This window comes from Dioscorea cayenensis, unplaced genomic scaffold (assembly GCF_009730915.1).
Source record: "Dioscorea cayenensis subsp. rotundata cultivar TDr96_F1 unplaced genomic scaffold, TDr96_F1_v2_PseudoChromosome.rev07_lg8_w22 25.fasta BLBR01001193.1, whole genome shotgun sequence".
NCBI classification, from domain to species: domain Eukaryota; kingdom Viridiplantae; phylum Streptophyta; class Magnoliopsida; order Dioscoreales; family Dioscoreaceae; genus Dioscorea; species Dioscorea cayenensis.
In genome coordinates, this window is record NW_024087584.1 from 172486 (window position 1) to 187623 (window position 15138).

The window sequence follows — 15138 nt, forward strand, 5'->3', positions numbered from 1 at the left end:
TATTATATTACAAGAAAAGTAAGAACAATAAACTTAGTTAAAGAAATATGGCAATTAATTCAGACAGTTGGCTTGTCTGCATTTGATCATCCATCGTAGCCGTTGGATCACTCCTAATATCAAGCACCGACAAACAAGTGGGCCCTTAACTTGGACAGTATTAACATTGCCGTGCAGGCCGTTGTATGTTTATTGTGTCCTCCTTTCACGTGTTTACTATACATTGTTTAACCTATTCTCTCTAGTACCCTTTACTTTCCCCTTTTTTTTTTTTTGTAATCTTAGATTCATAGTTTGTAATAATAGTAATAATAATATAAAGTGTCATATATGGTTGATGGTTATAATAAAGTGTCACATGAAGCATGAAGATGTATCTTCTAATACTATTTATTATAATTAAACATATAAAAAAACACATTAAATACATGATAAATCATAAACACAATCTTCTAGATTTTAACAATTTCCAGAGTGCATGTAACAGTTAAGAAATTTATGTGAGATTAACTATAATTTTTCACTCACATAAATCTGACAAAATAAAATTAACAGACACCACACAAATAAAATTGCCAATTGATGTGCAGTGCTTGACCAGATTCAAGTGAAATGATTCTGAAAGTGGGTGAAATATGTCCAACTATTTCTCCTTTTCATATTTTCTATAAACCATGGTTTGGTTGAAGAATAGTTTAAAATAAACTATCTTGATTTATTGAAACCTATAAAAATAATTATCAACAAATATCAATCAGTACATGAACAATATATATTAATTGAGATCATCAATTAGAATAAACATCTGTCTGCAAACCAAACACAAAACTACTGATCCAACATAGTAACATACATACAATCACAATAAAAATGATAAATATCATAGCCAGAGCCCATTAAATTCAATTAAGGGGAAAAAAGGGATAGCAAAACCAATAATGAAAACTGCAAATGAAGTAATAATTTAAGAAATTACAATGTAGACATTTCAAAATTGGGTTGGGTATCAAACATAGCGATCAAAATATTTCTGCAGATTTGTGCGCGCACGTGCTCGGGCGTGTGTGTGTGTGTGTGTGTATCAATCATTCTACACGTAGATTTATGAGTGTAAAGCACCAGAAATTAAATTAGGAAAGTCTGTTGTTCAACAAATCAATATCAAAATTTCATAATTAGTTGCAACATTTTGATGGCTGCACATCAATATTCCAAAACAATTCCCTCTTACTTTGTGACGCCAGTCACACCTACATGAGACATGAAGGCCAATCACTTGCAAATTCTGAAATATTTCTAGCCAAAAGTAAAGATTTTCTCTTCATTATTTAAGAAAAGCAGGGCAAACATAATAGATGCAAATACTTCAAGGTGTATAATCAAATACCGGCCTTTGTAAATATTGTCATGTTAATGTTCATCTTTGGAAATTTCTATCTTTTGGTACCCAGAAATGAGAATTAATAATTTAATAAAAAATTGCTATAATAAATAGGGCCAGAACGAGAATGGTAGCTATCAATCTACAAAAGACCCCAGGAGTGAACTAACATTTAAATATTGAAGAACAATTTTAATTTAAAGGGGATATTAGGCATCAAAGAGTACAAGCATTGTCCTATTGTCGTGGTAAATACAAGTCAAAAATCTAACTCCACAGTGTGGTATCAAATCTAAAATTCTTCAAGATTAGTATTCTCAATGGAAAGGAAAGGAGCAAATCTTCTAAAAAAACAAAGAAAGGGAAATTAAATGAGTGAATCATGCCCTCACGCAGCATGTTACTACTTTACTTTTGATACCAAGAAGACCCTTTAATCTTCAACCAACAATTCACCATATCTGACCTTAAGAAGAGTACAGTTGCTACAAACAATATCATGCATGCGTAGAAGGAATACAAGGCGGGGTAAGAAAAATCACCATAGTTCTCAATGACTCACCTAAACACAAGACCAATAAATCTTCAAAACAGCAGTGTATAACTAAGGGCAGCTAAAGCCACCAACCTTGATGCCATTGTTCATTTTGATGGGTCAAATTGAGATATGTTTATTTTAGAATCCAACAGAACATGCATTGTTCTGTTTGGTCACTCAATCAGCTACCGTGAGCCAGGTGGCAGGAACTACATTATGGGGGTGATGTGGCTATTTATGTGACATGATACAAGGACAAGTTATTCACGCGTCAAGAATTTTCAAATTTTTCAATAACATCTTAAATTATAATCACTGTTAATAAATATTTCAATGCACAGCAAGTGGATACCTAGGCCTAGGCCATGTGTCATAACACATAAGCAACCACATCACAATTTAGCAAAGTCCCTGTTACAAAATTCATGGAAGCCAACGGAGGAACTAGATTGAAATTTTTAATTAGAGGACCACAATGAATATTTACAGACTTGAGGGACCAAAATGGACAATCACTCCTGGTTATAGTAGTGGCTTTAACTCTATAAATTACACTTTCTCTTAGTAAAACCTTGCCTGAAGTTATTAAAATTTGATCCCAAATCTACAATTAACGGCTTCTAAATTAACAACCTAAACAAGGTAGAAAACCTAACATAAGTTGGATCAAACTTATATCTCAATCTCAGGGGCACAACTTGATCCCAAAAAATAAGACCATCAGAGGGACATAATATCACAGCTATAAACCTAGTAACCTCAAATAGATTTTCCAAGGCACCATGAATCCCCAATATCTAACTTTTATGTCACAAGTTCTGCCTTCTTGATGCTGTAAGATCTAACCTGCTATGAAAAGAACTCACAATCATCGCCTTGAGCCATCAACATTATAACCCTTAAGTTGGTTAACAATAAAAGTTTAAGCATAGAAAGAGTTGACATAATAAGAGATTTTTCAATACAACAAGTATAAATACCAAAAGAACTTTTCCTATCCACAACAACAACCATAAAACCAGCTATGCCACTCTGTATCTCAAATAGGTCAGGCCTGATATAAACTATAAATGAAATACTTCAACCAAAGATAAGCAACAATAAGGCAAGCTCATTAGCTATTGTGGTTTAACGAATTACAAAAGGACTTCTAAAGACTCGTAAGAGGGTTTATTACTCACTATTGCTGAATTTTGTGCAAGAACTCAATTCCCATTAATAGCATTCTTCTAGTTCAATAAAATCCAAAAAACAAAAAAATTTAATAACAACAGATGTACGAGCATCAGAATCTTTAGCATTTCAATCCAAATATCCGTAAATATAAGGAGAATTCAATGTTTGGCATAATTCCAAACACGACTACAATCTCTAATCCGATACAATGAATAAGATTTCATACAAGGGTTATCACACCCATAACAAGTACCGTAGCTAGTGTCAAAAAAGGCTGAAGTTTAGTATCTTCAACCATGAATTTATTGAACTCCACAACATATCGATGAGGAATTAATAAAAAAAATTGCACATATATGTTACCATTAATAATTTCGGTAATTGAGATCAGGAGAGAAACCTAGATCGGCACGTATCTCTTCAGCACCTGCTTTCCAGCCACCGCCGCACCAACCATCAGCCCCCCGATCGCTCCAGCCACCGCCGCAGACCTAGGCCCGGAGGCAGCCTTGAACAGCGCTCCGGTTCCGAGCCCGGCAGCCACGCTATTCATCCAATCATCAGAATCCCGCACAGCAACCAACCCGCTCTCCATCCCGGCATAGAGCAGCCCAAGAACACCCAACCTATTGCCGATCCGGCGGCCGGATTGGCCAGACGAGTTGAGAACACGATTGATCCGGAGCTTCATCGTATCCCCAGGCTCCGCTCCGCGGATGGCCTCACGAAGACCGAGAGCGCCACCAACGACGGCGCCAGAGAGGTACCCGATGCCGGTGTAGTAGGTGAGATTCTCACCCCAGGAGCGGCGCTGAGCGATGGACTCCTCCTGGAAGAGAAACTCCGGCGATGTCGGTAGATCGTATATGTTTTTGTACGGGATCTGGAGGTCATGGTAGGGGTTGTAGAGCCTCCTCCCCGGTTGTTCCAGCTTGCGATTGGCATCGTCGCCGGCGAAGATACTCGGGTCCGCCATGGAACCCGTCGATCTCCTCTGATCCGCAAGGATTCGAGAGCTAGGGTTTGGAAAACACGGAGAAGAGAACGGCGCAAAGCTTGGTCTTCTTCTCGAACGCCGCCCAATGAAGGAAGGGATGATTCCCGAAATTCTAATTCAGCTACGCGCTTTTATATTCAAACCCCCCTTAACTTTTTGGTATTTAATATCTGATGATATTTGCATCTAGGTCCTTTGAAAAGTTCTCGTGTGGAATGGAAATTTGGAATTTTTAGTACTGAGGTAAATATTCCTTAAGAATGATGCTGATGCTCTTAAATTGTTGCTTGATTGATTTACTTAATTTGTTTGGACTTTGGATTAATTGAAGGAAACTAGAAGGAGAAAATTGAAAAATTGGAAAAGCATATATAAGCAAACTTGCATCAACAATTTTCCCATATTATAGTTAACCTATGTGCCATTTGATGTTTCAATATATATATATATATATGTTCATACAAGTTTATTTTTATTTCTATTTTTTAAAAATAAATTAATCACTTAAAATATAAGACAAATACAAATATAAAACTAGTAAAAAAAAATGTGGAAAACAAAATTGAAATACAAATCAACTACAAGAGATGACTAGACATCTTTATAAAGAAAAACAAACCGGGCTTCCAAAAGATTATTACAGTAAAATATTATATGTATAATCATTTATCAGGCATGTCTTGAATATTGTCAAATGAATTCATAAAAATTGAAAAGCGACAAGGCGGCCATATATAAAAGAGGCGCATAAAAAATTATTGTTACTTTAATTCAATAAGTACCGGGGGAGGTACACTAGAACAAGTTTATTTTTTAAAAAATAATATTTACTTAATAAAAACATAAAGAGATTTAAGTGTTTTTTTTTTTTTCTCAAACAAAACTCAAAACATAATTCTATATAATAACATTAATTATCTAATAAATAAGAGAAACTTATTCCTTAGAATGCTTCCAAGGAACTCCAACCTATGGCTATAACACACATACATACATATCCTTTTCCATGATCCCATTTCTTGTGGTCAATATTAATTTAATAATTTCACTTCCTTCCATTCCACAACCACACCTATATCATCCATTGGTGTTCTTCTTCTCCCTTCTCTCCTTCATCAATGGATGCAATACCCACCTCCATCTCAACTCTAAGAACAACCTCCTCCTTCATCCCTTCCAACCCTCCACCTCTTCTCCTCAAACCCAACCCTTATCTCTACCGTTCACGCTCTCACAAATCCACCAAACCTCCTCCTCCTCCTCCATCCTCCATCCAAACCTTAAAACCACCTTCTCTTCTCGTCTCCTCCTCCTTCTCTCCACCTCCCATCTCCTTCACCTCTAAACAACACCACAAAGCTTCAACAGGCTACGCCGCCGCCCTCCTTGATGCCTCTCGGTGCCAAAACTCTATACATGCAGTCTACAACGACGTTCATAAGCTCATGCACGTTCTCCATGATACTAAGAGCATGAAGATAGCTTTAAAGAGTGGAGACTTTGCTAAACAACTAGTGGTTCTGGTGAAGATGCTAGTGAAGAAAGGCAAGTCTGGTTTGGTTTTGGAGGTGTTGGATGAGTTCATAAAGTTGTATGATGAGCTGACTTTCACTCCAGTGATGCTTGTCTCTTCCAACAACATATAAATGTGCAGAGAAATATAGTGCTGCTGTTGATCAAGTGAAGGTGAGGAACTTTACTTCTGAAAAGCCTTTGGGTGTGTCAGTGTGGTACTCTTTGTTTAGGTTTAATGCTTTTAAGTATGGTTTGGATTATGGGAAGAAGATAGATATGTATCTTAGAGTACTGTTTGATTTTGTCTACCATGTTAAATAAATAAAAATTTTAGTACTTGACACTTGTGTTTTATGTTGATATTATTTAGTTCAGTAGAGATGGAAGATGATGAACATTGATATTAAGTTCATCGAATAATGTAACGAAAAATGGCCAAGTAATTAGTTCCATTTTAATATTTGCAAGTTAAACATACAAACAGTTAATTATTATGAAGATTTGTTTGGAGAGATTTGTGTTGTGTGTTAGTTTGGGAATGTGGAGGTTTTCTCTTTATATCCATATATTCTTTGATTCATGAATACAAAAACAAAATTTAAATTAAATTGAAATTATGGATGGAATCACGCACAGATTTGCATTAATTCTTTGCTTAAATTCCCCAGAAATTCATATCAGATCCTAATGAAACCTTCATATTGGTTAAATGAGAGTGATACAAAATGCTTCAATCTTTACAACAAACAGTACAGATACAGTAACACTCCACCATAGAAAAGCTAAAGATAACAACCGTATTGACATCTCCATCTCAACATTAAAGTCTCATATAATTATTTCCTAAGTTTTCATGCCTATTCCCAACAATGATCATCACCTTTCTCTTCACCACCAGTCCACCTTCTTCATCTCCATCTTCATCTTCTTCAAAACAACCAACAATAGCAGTCACCTTCCATCAAGCCCACCAATCATCCTCACTGGCTCTAGACATCATCCTTCTCATCAACAATAGCCTTTCTCCCATCTCTTAGCTGCAAGCCTGCAACTACATTTCAAGAAAGTGATGGAGAACCGCCATTGATCCATGTGAGAAGCTAAGGAGCATGATGATACCATTGATTACCACTAATGAGCGGAGAGCATTGTTTAAAACTCTTGTATTGACTCACTTCTAGACATCAAGCTCGTAGAAGAAGGAAACAGAAAGATAAGTGAGGACAAGATGGTGAGTCTCTGCATGGACTTCATGACTGGTTGCACTGGCATGACCTAGAGCTTGGTGGAGTGGCTTCTTTTACACCTTCTCAACTGGGCTGCTGTATACCCTGTTTAACGGCTGAAACAGAGAAAATATACTGCAGAAAAAACAGAGTGTAGTAACAAGAAGTAATTAAGTGGAGATCATTGCAATTTATTGGAATAGAATGCTTCATGTATAAATATAGACAGTGGAAGATTAAGTATAAGAAAGAAAATGGAGATAACATGACTAATGAGTAGTGGCACAAGTGCATAACTAAACCAGCATAATAAAAAAAGAAAAAGAAAAAGGAGATACAAAGCAGAGGAGGTGAAGGAGGAGGAGCTTCAAAGGATGCCTTATCTCAAGGCGATGGTTCTTGAGGATGTTGTCCATGTGTAATAATAATATAAGCCATATTCGTTATTTTAATAGAGCACACTGATAGGATCTCTTAGCTGATATAAATTCTAACTGGTTCTTCAATCAAAACAGCGAGACTCTCTCTTACACTCTATGCTATAAACACTCTCAAGTAAATGAAGAGAAGAACACTCAATTGATCATTCATAGTTCACACACTCATTGCCAACGATCTGCTGGTCTATTGGTACTCGGGTCGCCGATAGAGCTTTTACCTAGTGGTGAGAGTTCAATTCTCGGTTGAGGGCACATTTCTGGGAGTTGTGAATAGTGATTATGTACGAGTGGTTCCAGCGCCTACGTGAGTGCGGCCCCATTCTCACTTGTTCCACCGAGACTTGTGCACGTTCCTGGAGTCTCTAGTGGGTTCGCCCCGCTCCTCTTCCAAAAATTCACACACTCATTCATTCAAACACTGAAAATATAAAGATACATGATAGTGAATGCCAGTCACATGCTAATACAACAAAGGAAATACAGTAATGATTCAAAGTGAACCATTCCAAACAGCATACATACAGACAATAACAAACTAAATAACCAAAAGTGCTTCAACTATTATTCAGTCTTCTCAACAGAAGCCCACACTTCACTTTGCCTCCATTTTCTCAATTCTCCAACACACGTCTTCTAAAAAAACATACATAGTTTTGAATTTACAACATGCCGAGACAGTTAGATTAACATCCAATGGTGTACCAAAACCTCTCTCTTTCACTTTTTATCATATGCCAATATTCTACCAATATTTATAAATGATGTTTCTTATTTTTACTATTGCAAATACTGAAATTTTTGTGGAAAAATCATATTCTCTATTTTGCCCGGGTTGTATGATAAGGAGGATTTATCATTATCAGGTTATGATCAAAAATATATCATCTCAGACACATAGTAAATTATCATCACTATGTTTATCACGAATTTTGTACACAATTGAATTATTCCTAAAAAAATTTAGAATTTAGTTTGTAAATTTTGACTAGTGGAATTTTTCATAATGGTCCTGCTACTCTTTGATATGTATTTATTTCGTTACAATAACATGTGGGTTTACATATATATATATATAAACAAATTAAATTTTAAATTGATATACATAAATACTATGTTTTCACTGAGCATTAGCAACGTTCCATCATTGTTTTGGTTGATGCCGCATAAAGCTTGAATTTGTCTCATGGAAGATGAATGATTAAAAAAAAATATTTTTAATTTTAAAAAAATATAAATCTTGAGAACTAGTGATGGAAGGGCTTGAGGGTAAACTTGAAGTGCCCAAATAGAGCCAAAAATGCAAAATTTATGGATATTTTCTTTCTACAAAAATTTAAGCCACAATTTTGAAATGATTTGATTTTTGCGATGGGCAAATGAATGGTGCAAAATAGTTAAGCGAGAAAAATCTACTTGTCTCGTTTGTCTCTATCCTCTAATGGTACACCACCAATGAGACTCTCATATTTATAATTAATTATGCTTTAAATTGCATTTAATTATCAACACTTCAATGTTAAGTGACACTCCACATGCACACAACTATCAAAGTAGTTTCCATTAAATTCTTATTTCAATCTGAGTTAATTTTTTAAAAGAATTGGAAGTTATTCAACAATAAAAAATCGTTAATCCGCACTGTTTAGTATTTACTATATAGATTTTTCTTTGTCATTTTGTTCCATAAAGAAAAAATAATAATAAATCAAAATCAGATTTTTAAAGTTTTTTAGAGTGATTCTTCCACACAAAACAATGAAGCAAAGTTTTTAAGTAGCAAAAATAATAATCTAACGGCTCTTCTATCTTCATCCTCTAATTGTACACTTGCATTATGAACGATCCTCATATATGTATATATAATTAACTAAGATATAAATTGATTTAATTATCAAGAGTTGAATATCAAGTCACACTCAAACACAAATTCATACACATAAATACTGATTGATGAGAAGCCAATATATTCAAAACAATCTTAAATTCTTCTGCGGATAATTCTAGCGCGTAGAGTAGTTTTTATAACAGTGGTAAATTCTAGTATTTCTTGATTGACATCTATATCTTCTCCATTTATGGCTTTCCACTCGAATTCTTTAATTAAATTAGCTAAAAAATATTCCAAATGCAGCATGGCAAGTCCAACTCCTGCGCATATTCTTCTCCCAGCTCCAAAAGGCATCATTTTGATTTCTTTATTTCCAGTAATATCCACTCCTTCTCCTTCACCACCTTCCATGAACCTTTAAAATAAAAAAAAAATAAAAATAATATTATAATTAAAAAAATCATGAAATATGTTAATGCTATAAAAAAACTATTATATTCTAAAAAAGGAAAAGAAAAAAAACTCATTGTTAAGATATAATTATACTAGATGTATATTAAACATACTAAATAAATGTTCACCTACTCTAAAATAGAACTAGTTAAGGTGCAAATGTACAATAATAAAATGCATATAAATATATATATCTACACATATTATATTAAACAAGATTTCCATATATATAGAATGCATATATACAAACCTTTCAGGCCTGAACTCCATGGGATTCTCCCACACCTTCTCATCTCTCCCCATCTCTGCTACCATGAAGTTCACGGAAGCACCCTTTGGGATCACGTATCCATTGAGCATCACGTCCTCTGTGACCGTGTGCGGCAGCACGAAGTGGCCGGGCGGGTGCCTTCTCAGCCCTTCAAGAACCACTGCCTTAAGATAAGGCATTTTATGAAGCTCCTCTTCCTTCACTTCCTCTGCTTCACTCCCAACAACTCCTTGTATTTCATCAAACAGTTTGGCTTGTATCTCCGGCTGCTTCACCAGATTAGCCATGATCCATTCCAGAGCTGTCACGGTGGTGTCGATGCCACCAGTGAGGAATTCCGAACAGAGGGTCACCAGCTCATCGTCAGTGAGCTTCCGGTCTCCGTCTTCAGGGATCTTGATGTCTAGAAGAGAATCAAGATAGGAGTAGACGAACCTCTCCTTTTCATCATCACCCCAGCCTTGTTTGTTCTGCTTCTCTTTGTGCTTCTCTCGAGTTCTGATCAATGGTATGATTATGTCCTTTTGTTTCTGGCGGAGATCCATGGCCGTGTTCCATCTCTTTCGGAAGATGAGCTTGGAGATTCTGGGGACGAAAGCGAAGACAGTGAGCTTGTTGAAATACAGAAGCCAGTTCCTCTCCACTGTTTCGATGTCTCTAATGGCGTTCTCGTCGAGTTTCTCGCCGAAGCACATGAGGACAAGCAAGCAGAACATGGAGAACTGGAGATTTTGTTTGAAATCAAGGACGACGCCGTTGTTAGCCTCAGCGCTGGCGCGGATCTTGGAGATGAGGATGTTGAGAACCCACTGCCGGCCATTAGAGAAGAGCTTGACTCGAGAAGGGTGGAGGATTTCGGAGATGAGGTTGCGGCGGAGGAGACGCCAGAGAGGGCCGTAGGAGGCGGAGCTGATGTTGTGTTGGTTGCTGTTGAAGACGCGGGTGGCGGGTAGGGCGGGGGGACGGTCGGCGAAGACGGCGCCGTGGGTGATGAGAGCGTCATGGGCGAGGTGACGGTCGGAGATGAAGATGGCGCAAGTGGATCCGATGCGGAGCGTGACGATGGGGCCGAGACGCGCATGAAGGTCTCGGAGGAGTGGCTCAATGGTCGGGGGTGATGACCAGAGCCAGTGAAGGTTGCCGATGATGGGGATGGCTGTTGGGCCAGGAGGGAGGCCACCATTGTTGAGGGTTTTGAAGATGAAGATGGTGGAGATGATGATGATGATGATGATGAAGAGAGTGGTGGTGGAGATGAGGAGCCAATTTAGCATCATGATCGTAAGAGTTTTGGTGTTGGGTTTGTTTTCCTGCCACTCTGTGGCTCTATCTATATCTTTAGATGGAGGGAAGAATATAAAATAAACGCGAAAAGGACTTTGACGGTCCCTCACAAATGAACAATTGGATCCTTGCAATTGCCCCGTACCCAAAAAATCTGAATCTTTTTTTAACCAGCTTATTATTATTATTATTATTATTATTATTATTATTAAAAAATTGGATGAACCAAACATTCATCACCAACGAGGCCAGGAACCAAATGCAAAAGAGAGACAACAACAAAATAGAAAAGGAAACAAAGTGTCTGACACCAGAAGTGTTAAGGCAAACAAAAATAAGTGAGTGAAGAAGGCATCATCCAAAAAAAGAATGATTAGAAGGCGAAAAGATCAAATTACTGTTGCTGTCACGCCCCGACCCGCGGGCCCACGGGACGCGACAATCGCCGCAGCAATCCCGAGGAGGGATACCCCGCCACTCAACCCTCAGGATGCCGCAAGGCTAATCAACACACCTGGAATTCAACAATATACATATCGCAGATATAGAACAGAAAAAAAACAATGTTACACAACGACAGTAACAACAACAACAATAGGATACAGGAAATATAGAGGTTCACAAAATACACAGGGAAACAACCCTAACAACAGTAGGAAATGGTAATACACAGAAGTTTAAGAGTATTTAAATACTAAACCATGCAACAAAGTTTTCTACACACTAGTGGATCCATAGGTCTTATAACATGTTCCATGACAATAATAACATACATGAACTGAAGAAAATACAACAGATGATAGAATAGTAGTAAATGCCCAGTACGCTGCCACACGGTCACACCTACTACCTGCAACAGTCTGGGACGAAGAAAGAGGGATGAGTAACTCAAGTTACTCAGTGAGGGGAGGTTAGCACAACTTTAGCAGAAAAAAATACACCAACAGCAAAAAAATAATAATAATGACAATGAATCATCAAAATAAATGCTTTACCAAAGTAATACAAGTTTAGAAACATTATTACATATAATAGAAGCCTTCAAGAGAATTAAAAACATAATAATACCAAGAAAACTTTTTTTACCCCAACTAGGGTTTACAACACAAAAAAATAATAAAAGCATGGTTTTTAAATACAAGTAAAAACAACAAAAATATCATGGGTTTGAAATAAATAAACACAATACCCAACACTCACCCAACATAACATGGTTCTAGAAAACTCTCTAAACCTTCGCTGTGGCCATGGCTAGGGTTCAGAGCCGCCAAGGTACTCATGCCCTTGACGTTGACCCATCGAGCTCACCGGTTGGTGACTCGGCTACCCGATGAATATCCAGGTCGGGGCTCTACACTCCCACCGAACCGCCCTCGTAGTAATCAGCCGGTCGACACGCCACCTCAATAGGGTCGGCCGTGAAGACCGCCCTACTCGCAGATGAGGATATCACCAAAACAATCACCACAATAAAAATACAACTCCACTCGAGTACAATATCCATCCATGATCATAAATCAAGAATACCTCGCCATTTGCACGAGGACAAGATAAACACATAAGCAAAGCCCAAACTTTTAACACAAAAATAATTTGCAAGTCCCAACACAAGCAACAACATGGAAATCCTTTTTCCTTTCAACAATCCAAAATTTGCTTCAAGCCTAGGATTTCACCAAATCAAAGATTTCCATAACAAAAACTCAAGTTTCAAAACAAAAATAAAGATTTCACAAACTCATGGATACATATATCAATCACAATTTCCACGATAACAAAACAAAAAGCCAAAAAGAGACATCCAAGATTTGCCTCAACAATAATTATCATTCACCAAATTACCAAACAAGTATAAATCAATAAAACTTACTTAAAACATGAAATGCATATATATATATATATATATAGCTATTGGCATTCTTCTAATAAAGTTATGCTAAATAATTCCACTCACAGGATCGGCAATTTATCTTCCTCGCAAGCTACTCCTCGGCTAAGCCTTTGCTTCGATCCAAGACTTCTTCTCCTTGCCAAAGCATAACAAAATACAACAAAATTTAACAAAAACAAAACAAACAAGAAAAACCCTAAGTTTTCTAACAAACAACCCTAATTCGATCCTAGGGTTGGCTCAAAACTAGGTTTAAAGGTTCCCAATGAGTTTCTAGGGGTTTTAGCTTCAATCTAATCCAAAGAAATCAAAGAAACAACTAAATATTCCCGGTGCTACAGTAACCTCGGAATTGCTACAGTAAAACCGAGCCCTATACTATGGTTTTCTCCCAATTTACAACTCTAAATCACAAATTTTCTTCTACAACATTCTCACACAAGATCAACAATTCAATGGCTTCAATTTAAACCTATAAACATGCAAATCCATGGAGAAATTCTAGGTTTTGAAAAAAAACTAAAACAAGGAAAATACAAGAATAAATACGGTATAAAACCATAAATCTATGCTTACCAAGCTCAATGGTGAAGGAGGAAGAGATAGGATGCTTGGTTCGCCGGAAAACTTCGCCGGAAAAAAATAAGAAAATGGGAAGGTTCGGCCAAGACAAGGAAAGAAGAAGAGAAGAAGAAAAGAAGAAGAAGAAATGTTTTAAGGGAAAATTTTCGGGCTGCTACAGTACCAGGCCTCTATCAAACCAGGCTTCTACAGGAACAAGTCGCTACAGAACCGGTTTGCTACAGGATCAGGCTGCTACAGTAACGGGCTGAAAATCTATAGAAATGGGCTATAGTAATCTACAATAAACACTGGGTATAACAGTTGCGCCATCGGTAGGGGGCTTAACTGGCTCGCTTGCTGGAGTTGATGGAGGAAGAGAGGTTCAGAATTCTCGGTCCTGAAAAGACCAGGTTTTGTTTGATTGTAAGAATAGATTTCTCAAGGAGAGATTTTACCAAGTTTTGATTGCATCAACCTAAATAATAAGCAAGTGATTAATTTTACAAATAATGGAGATGGTGTATTATTTTAATTTCATTTCTTTTACTCTTACGATTTCCCTCTCTTTATATTTGTTCTCTCTTTTATATTTCCAATGGCTTCCACTATGTTGAGAGCAACATCTTCATCCATCCTTGTGGGAAGAGGATATGCCCCAGATTTGAACTAATTTTTTTTTTTTTTTATATTTGGAGTATTTTGTGATTAATTTGATAAAAAAAATTTCAAATAGAAAACTATTGAAGGAGAAGAATTAAATCTTATAACTAAAAAACTTGAGTTTGCTATGGTTATGAAGAACTTTTTTTTAACGTGCTAAAATTATGCATAGAAAAATTTAAAACTTAATTTATGTTTTTTAAAAATAAATTATTATTTTTAATTAAAAATAAAAACATATAAATATAAATATAAAGAGTACATCATCCACTAGGAGCGGAGTTTACTAAACTATGAAAGCAATAATTTGAAATATTATAAAAGAGAGAATAAAAACAAAAACATAAAGCTGAAACGTAAAAACAAGCACTCTGGAGATTAAAAAGTAATTAAAAAAACGTGTTTGCATATATGTACCCTTGCAAAGACCTACAATTACAGTTAGCATTAGCCATTAGCAATGTTATTTCAACATCATTTTTTTTTATTTATAGGGTATGAACGATGAATCTTGCATTGGTCTCATGTCAGGTGGAATGTTTTTTTTATTGAAAACAACGAGTTCTCTTAATAAATAATCACAACACCGCAGAACAATTTCGATGATTAAACCCAAAAAAAAAAAAATCAGATTGATTTTTAATTTTGAAACAAATGCACATCTTAATAATTAATGATGGAAAGGCATGAGAATGAATTGAAGTGACCAATTCAAACGAGAAGTGCAAATTTTTTGAAAAATATATACATATAGAATTAAGCCATAATGACTTCTTTTCTTTATCACTTTCCATCAATTTCAAAGTTATTTAATTTTCTGAAGGGATTGAAAGTGATGCGAATGAGGAAAAATAGACGGGTAGCTTAAGAAAAATCTACTCTCTATTCATACCCTTTTTTTTTTTAACAAAGGC

At 36.3% G+C, this 15138-nt stretch overlaps 3 protein-coding genes across 3 annotated transcripts; 1 reads left to right on the plus strand and 2 right to left on the minus strand.

The window, feature by feature from the left end:
• Window positions 1–1143: 1143 nt before the first annotated feature.
• On the minus strand, window positions 1144–4207 carry LOC120255766 (mitochondrial import inner membrane translocase subunit TIM23-1-like). Its single transcript, XM_039263530.1, has 2 exons — window positions 3459–4207; window positions 1144–1250 (listed from the first exon to the last, which is right to left on the minus strand). The coding sequence occupies exon 1, from the start codon at window positions 4069–4071 to the stop codon at window positions 3496–3498; it is 576 nt and encodes a 191-aa protein (XP_039119464.1). The 5' UTR covers window positions 4072–4207; the 3' UTR covers window positions 1144–1250; window positions 3459–3495.
• Window positions 4208–5154: 947 nt separating this feature from the next.
• Window positions 5155–5967, plus strand: LOC120255772. Its single transcript, XM_039263536.1, has one exon. It carries the CDS (start codon window positions 5211–5213, stop codon window positions 5736–5738), a length of 528 nt encoding a protein of 175 aa, XP_039119470.1. The 5' UTR covers window positions 5155–5210; the 3' UTR covers window positions 5739–5967.
• A 3253-nt stretch (window positions 5968–9220) lies between these two features.
• On the minus strand, window positions 9221–11225 carry LOC120255764 (cytochrome P450 89A2-like). Its single transcript, XM_039263528.1, has 2 exons — window positions 9805–11225; window positions 9221–9516 (listed from the first exon to the last, which is right to left on the minus strand). Exons 1-2 carry the CDS (start codon window positions 11100–11102, stop codon window positions 9252–9254), a joined length of 1563 nt encoding a protein of 520 aa, XP_039119462.1. The 5' UTR covers window positions 11103–11225; the 3' UTR covers window positions 9221–9251.
• Window positions 11226–15138: the final 3913 nt, after the last annotated feature.

What these genes read in the sequence shown, in the direction of transcription:
- LOC120255766 (XM_039263530.1), bottom strand. Translation starts at nt 4,071, where the DNA reads ATGGCGGACCCGAGTATCTTCGCCGGCGACGATGCCAATCGCAAGCTG.
- LOC120255772 (XM_039263536.1), top strand. Translation starts at nt 5,211, where the DNA reads ATGGATGCAATACCCACCTCCATCTCAACTCTAAGAACAACCTCCTCC.
- LOC120255764 (XM_039263528.1), bottom strand. Translation starts at nt 11,102, where the DNA reads ATGATGCTAAATTGGCTCCTCATCTCCACCACCACTCTCTTCATCATC. An exon ending in ATGGAGTTCAGGCCTGAAAG is followed by an intron (nt 9,517 to 9,804) that starts GTTTGTATATAT and finishes TTTATTTTAAAG; the next exon opens with GTTCATGGAAGGTGGTGAAG.